At 42.9% G+C, this 6,832-nt stretch overlaps 1 protein-coding gene across 1 annotated transcript; it reads right to left on the bottom strand.

The window, feature by feature from the left end:
* Nucleotides 1-2,483: 2,483 nt before the first annotated feature.
* LOC109510518 (dynein heavy chain domain-containing protein 1-like) lies at nt 2,484-4,297 on the bottom strand. The gene is made up of 4 exons (XM_019860868.1): nt 4,161-4,297; nt 3,943-4,068; nt 3,743-3,840; nt 2,484-3,626 (listed from the first exon to the last, which is right to left on the bottom strand). The coding sequence occupies exons 2-4, from the start codon at nt 4,028-4,030 to the stop codon at nt 2,484-2,486; spliced, it is 1,329 nt and encodes a 442-aa protein (XP_019716427.1). The 5' UTR covers nt 4,031-4,068; nt 4,161-4,297.
* Nucleotides 4,298-6,832: the final 2,535 nt, after the last annotated feature.

The following is a 6,832-nucleotide window of genomic DNA, read 5'->3' as shown; positions in this document are numbered from 1 at the left end:
TATATAAAAATACATTCATGGTCGGCTGAGTGAATGCTCTAAATTGTCAATAGGTGTGATTGTGAGCTTGAATGGTTGTTTAGCGATGTGTGCCTTGCGATTGGCTGGCCACCAGTTCAGGGGGTACCCTGCCGACTGCCCAAAGATAGCTGGGATAGGCTGCAGTATAGGTTACAAACATATGTGAAAGGTTGCACAATATGTTTTAAAGTAATTTTTATGAATGCCATATCAATATTAATACATCCATCCATTTTCTGATTCGCTTATCCTCACAAGGGTCGCGGGGGATGTTGGAACCCATTCCAGGTGTCTTGAGGCAGGAGGCGCGGTATACCCTCAACCGGTTGGCAGCTCATCACACGGCACACTTATGTAGACAAACAATCACTCGCACCCACAATCAGACCCCAGTTTATGGCATTAATCTGCCGTGCATGTATTTGGAATGTGGGAGAAAACCCACGCAGGCACGGGTAGAGCATGCAAACTCCACACAGGAAGACCGGAGCCGGAAATGAACCTCGCACCTCTGCACTGTGAGGTTGATGTGCTAACTAAGCCGGGGGTCGGCAACACAGGAGCCGCATGTGGCTCTTTACCGACATCTAGTGGCTCCCTGGAGCTTTATAAAAAATGTTTGAAAATGGAAAAAGATTTTGATAGGAGGCTAATATAGCTCAAATAGGTATAGATACATGTTGCAGCTCCGAAAAAGGAGAGCTGTGGTGTTGGTTTTTTAAAACGTACACTTTATTTGTGCTTTTAACAGTCTTGACAAACACAGACACGTCTGCGTCCGACTCCGTGCCTTCTCTCTTCTCGTTTGACTCGAGAGGCATTCAAAGACAGCCTCCGAAGGCATTCAAAGACAGCCTCCGAAAAACGGAAATTCATGATCACTTCACTGACACTAAGAAAAGCGAAAATAATTCACCAAAACAAAAAATCAAGCGAGGAAATCACAAAATAAATTATATGGGGGCATTTGTGAACACACAACAAAGGAATGAATAACAAACAATTCTGAGACAGTCCAGTCTCCTACATACATACAGCATGTGTTTCCTTCATTGTAAGTTTTATCGAAGGCTTTTATTTTTTTGCGGCTCCAGACATATTTGTTTTTTGTTTTTTTGTCCTATGTGGCTCTTTCAACATTTTGGGTGGCCGACCCCTGGGCTAACGACTCGGGTACAGTGCCGCCACTTGTTGAAAATGACACATAGAAAATGTGAAAAGAAAAATCTCTAAAATTATAAGTATCCTGTGAGAAACCAAATATTTTCGAAATAAAGCCTCTTCATATACCTCACAGCTGATATACTTTGTGGAGTTATGGGGTAATACTTACAAAACAAACACTCAGTGTATCTTTAAACTGCAAAAAGAGATATGCGAATTATTAACCATTCAAACTATTAAAGAAGCAACTAATCCATATTTATCCAATTAATCATTTTCAAATTCTACGACTTAGTTAAATCAAAAACAGCACAAATAATGTACAAAGGAAACAATAACCAACTTTGCCACAGTGTCCAGAAGCTGTTTGAAATCAGAGAGGAGTGTTCTCGTCATTGTGCAAGAAGTACAAGAACAAACATCAAGCAAATGTGTCTTTCTGTAAGAGGTGTTAATTTATGGAACAATTATGAAATACAATTAAAAGTGGTGAATCGCTTCTTGTTTTGAAACAGAGGTTTAAAAATATAGTCCTACAAAAAATATCAATAATGTATGAGAAACTGCACTGATTCTATTAATCTAGGGTCTTTAGGTTTAGTTTATGAATAAGATTATCAATGTATAAATGTATAAAGGGCCATGTCTGCTTGTATATTTTCCTTTTGTTTTTTTGTTTGTTTGGTTTTTCTTTTTTTAATTTATGGCGTGAATTTTCCATAATGGGTCTCCACGTCACGCTCATACATACAGAACATGTGTAAAGATTGTTTTTTTTTGTTTTTATTTGGGATTTATACTGTTGCATACATATTTATGAATAACATACTGGATAACAAGAGTTCTAATCACTTAGAGAGAACAAGGGTATTTTTCTACTTTTTTCTACTCCCTTTGAATATAATAAACTGCACTGAACTAACATATGTATAAAAAATAAAAATAATCCTCGTCTCACCCCTCGGGTGGTGTCCATCCCTCATTCAGCTCGGGTCCTCTACCAGAGGCCAGGAAGCTTGAGGGTTCTGCGCAGTATCCTTGCTGTTCCCAGCACTGCACATTTCTGGACTGAGATGTCCGATGTTGTTCCCGGGATCTGTTGCAACCACTCATCTAGTTTGGGGGTCACTGCCCCGAGTGCTCCGACCACCACAGGCACTACTGTCACCTTTACCTTCCAGGCTCTCTCCAGCTCCTCTCTGAGCCCTTGGTATTTCTCGAGTTTCTCGTGTTCCTTCTTTCTGATGTTTCCATCACTTGGGACCGCTACATCCACTACAACGGCTTTCCTCTGCCCTTTATCTATGATCACGATATCTGGTTGTGTAGCTCGTCACGGCAAGGAGAATTCCCATGATCACTCGATCGGTGCAGGGAGTATGCACCATTCCAAATTCTTCTGGACCAAAATACTCATAACCATATGGAATCTTACGGCCCAAAATGTCCACATAACATTTTGGACCATCAGTTTCTTTTGGACTCTGACCCGTCGAGTTTACATAATACTTGAGAGAACTCAGCCACTCAAAAGATAACCCTGGCTGACACTGCGCCTGCATGAGTTGAGTTAGTTGCTCTGCATGTTGAATTCTAAGGAGCACTAAAGCACGCAAGCACGCCATTGTGTATTTTGAGAGCTGTACATCGCTTTTCGATCTTGCAACAGCATCCCGTAAGGACCGGCAAAGATTTGCCAGTTGTGCCTTGTTGAATTCATTAATCGCACTCATCTTAATGGTGCTCGATTCCTGGAAAGCTTGATTGAGGACACTGCACCAGACGGTCTCCTCTGCGACAAGAAGACACTGGAGAGGATATTTAGTTGTCATTTCAAGCACTGGCAATACATGTCCACGAATGTTTTTATGTGAAGCGTCTAGATTTGATGGCTCGACTTGTTTTCGTTCATCAGCGCATTGCATCAGGAGATGTTCCATGGTTAACTTGAGCTGATCCTGAAACGTACTCAGCCAAATCAAAAGATTGTGATTCGGTTCCAATGGAGAAAGGAAGATAATGTGCTCCTGGAAGTTGCCGAAGACCCCAAGTACCCTCGTCTGTGTGTCGCGTGTATCCTGTCCATCCACAGTTCCAGATATTTCCTCCACATCCATCGACTGTACCCCTTTAAAAAATTTCCGTACAAAGGGTAACAGAGAGGTGGGTGTTGGTTGTAAAGATAGTAGTTCCACTTCTTCCCGGTCACTCAAGAAGTAGAGTCTCGGAAACAATTTGCAGCGAGAATGGAGACGATTTGCCATCTGGCAAGCAAGAGCATTCAATGTTGATATCTCATTTAGGAGAATTTCGCAAAGGCTGCCGCCGTGGTGGGTTTCTATCCCCGTTTTGGGACGGACAAGATTCAGCACATCGGGGTGAGCCGCGTTGTGACACATCATGGCCTTGAAACGCTCATCAACTGATCGGAATTGTGCCAGCTACGAAAAAAGAGAGTCATTTTATTATTATGATTTTTTTTTAACTGAACTTAAAATCTTTAGCTTCAGACAGCAACATGGATATTGGTTTATCTCATAATCATGATTGCACATACCAAATCCCATCTTTGAACACCCAAGGTTCTTTCTTGAAATATCTTAGTCAGGAAGATCCATTTTTGCTGATAGATCTCAAACAAATGCAACAGCTTCTCTACACGGGCACAGCGGAAACCACTTTTTATAATATACGTTTTTTTTTAAGTTTCATACAATTTGTTTTGCGATAGCTGGAGCTACAGAGTAACGTGTTTACCAAGCTCTTGGAGCAAGTGCATCCACTCTTCTACTTGTGACCTAAAGTCGACACTGTGCCGTGAGCTGTGCATGTTTGTCATCGTCATCAAATCCGTTTCTATCTCAGAGAAGAGAAATTCTAGGCCTAGTTGTGGGAAAGTAAAACAAACAATCCAATCAAATGCATGAAGAAAACCTGAAATGTTCATTGCTTTACATGCTACATTATTAACTTACCAATGATAATTTTGGCATCACAAGAGGCGTCAGAAGTGGAATTCTTTGTCAATATCTGTGGATCAGCAAGATGCCAACAAGGACCTGTACAGTAATGCAGCTGGAAAATACGGTTTGTCCAGGCCTGTTGAATTTTCTGAAACGTATTGTGCACTGCTGTTATGTGCAACCTCCTTCTCCCATATGCCTTTCCAGTACCTTTCAGTTTCCAGTCTTGGTGGTCAGCTCTGCTGTTAGGACCCTGCCACTGAGCGTACACTTTCGCAGGTTGTGTTGCGAACAGCCTGTTTATTCGTCTGGCCTCATTCTCTTTCGTGTACCTCTTTAGGCGACTGGACAAGGCTTGGAGCCTTTGTTTGGCAGTTTCGAGTGCTTCAGGTATGGTCATCTGGATGTACCTCTCAGGTATCGGCCTTTTCATCACACCTCTCTGGGCCTCCGTGAATTGACTCACATCTTTCCGAGCCGCCTTGATCTTAGCCTCAACCGTCTTTTCCATGGTGGGTAATGTGTCTCTTGGCTCCCATGGTTGCTCCTATAGCCAAGCATCTCTAGGATCACTGATGCTGAAGCGTATATCCGCTCATTGGTTTCCGTGATCGTTATGGTTGGGATCGCCCTCAGTGCTGCATTCACACTTTCCATGAGACTTTCAGGTGGTACTTCACATAGTCGTTGTAATCGGTTTCTAGGTTGCCCAGCTCCCATTCTCGCCATGATCTTAGCTTTCAGGTCAGTTGCTGCCTCGCTCAGCATTTCATTCATTGGGGCTGGCCTCCCAATCTCATCATCTGCATTTGCATTCATTGGGGCTTGCCTCCCAATCTCTGGTATGACCTCCTCCTCTGATCTGGCAGCCTGGGGCCCTTCACCGTGGACCCTGCGTTGTACCTCGTCAATCTCAAGTTGTGACAGCAATTGCCGTTTGTGGATGTTGGAACACTGAGCTACTAGTTGTTTCGTGGTCAACCGTGACTGTGGGTTTCGAAGTAACCATTTAGCCCACATTCTCTGCATGTAACCCCTTTGACTAGGGTTGCTTGAGTAGTAGCATTCCAACAGAGCCATGTTATCGCATCTCGCCCATCATTTTAGATTACTTTTTATAAACTTGGTCCCCGTCCCTCACTGTTCCAAAATCGCATCTGGACCCCTGAATTACAGTCTGATAACATCATGTTTTGAGACATGTTAAATGCAACAGGTGCAGTAATTGTACAATGACCAAGTTATGTCCTAACATGATCCGCATGCTGTACATACTCACTATCGCTTTGTGTGCCACCCTGAATTGTGCCTGTCTTGGACTTTTTTCACACGACATCTTTCTCGCTCCTCCTCATTTGCCCCAGCGCCGTTCTGTGTGCTGAGGGGTAGGGGGGTGCTAAGGCTGAGGGAGGAGAAGATGGGAGTGGGTCGGCAGTGCTCGGTCGGTCATGCGAGAGCAGCTGTAGTGCTTGTGGTCATTATCAGAGCAAGTCTCTGTGTTGCCGCACCAATTAGTTTTGACCCAGAAAGAACATTCTGTAGACCAGGATGGGGCAACATTTCATCTTTACCAGATGCTGATAAATATATACACACTGTATGTAATTAATGTACATACTTTCTACATGACAACATAACATCGTTCAATACACAGATGCAGGAACGCTTTCTATCGTCGTTTTCTTGCTCTGCACACACATGACAGTCAGTGTTTCCGTCGTCTCACTCCATGAACTCTTTGTTCACATGCCCGCTGACAAGTTGAAGTCTCGTTTATGTACATACATGCACATTCACCAGAAAGCATCAAGCGAAAAAAAAACCCCAAACAGATAAGTGACTTAATGATATAAGCTTTGAAGTGCTACTTGATGACCCGATTTTGAAGAAATTAATACAAAATCCTCCTACTCCCACCCCAACACACTAAAGTGGATACAACATCTCAAAAGGCTCCCAAAAATATTTGTTTTTCAAACACCTCATTCGATAGTTGCCCCACGTTGGGTTTGAGATGAGATTCCTCGTTACGCAACTTTGAAAACATCACTTCAAAAGGAGTCCGAATGCAAACTCCTCCAATGAATGCAGTCAATAAACGGATGCAGTGTAAGGTTTCATGCTCGGCCTTGCTTGTAAACTCAGCCATTCTCGTCCTTCCTCCTGACATCTCTCATGGTTGCCAGCTTGGCCCAGACAAACTCCTTTCTGATTTGTTAAGGTAATGATCTAATCTGTGGCCATTAGAGAGATCAGCCTTTAGTGTTTAATGTGTGGCCAGGTGGTCCAGCTGCCAAGCTCCACAAATTAAAGGTCCCAGGCTCGGCAGTAATGAGTAATGAGCTGTATTTAAAGCTCCTTACCTGAACCTGCTTGGCCAGGCCTCAATATGGCCTGTTTTAAATGAACAACTTGTCTGCTTTTTCAGTTCCCCAGATGCTCGGAGAGACTGCCACGTACGCATGCAAAAGAAGATTGAATGCCTGGGAAAAACACACATACACAATGAGCGATAAAAAAAAAAAAAAACCTTTTGGGAGTTTGCTTTGAAACATTATAGGGTGTAAAGCAATCCAATTTTCAGGATTTTGGGTTAAACAACCCATTTTGGAGGTTGCTTTGTAAGTTAATCATTTGACGCATCTTTTTGGGTTGAATGAATAACCCAAAAAGTTGGGTCGGTT

This window comes from Hippocampus comes, unplaced genomic scaffold, assembly GCF_001891065.2.
Source record: "Hippocampus comes isolate QL1 unplaced genomic scaffold, H_comes_QL1_v1.1 scaffold130, whole genome shotgun sequence".
Taxonomy (NCBI): domain Eukaryota; kingdom Metazoa; phylum Chordata; class Actinopteri; order Syngnathiformes; family Syngnathidae; genus Hippocampus; species Hippocampus comes.
Note: the sequence above shows the minus strand (reverse complement) of the source record. Positions and strands in the feature narration are given on the sequence as shown.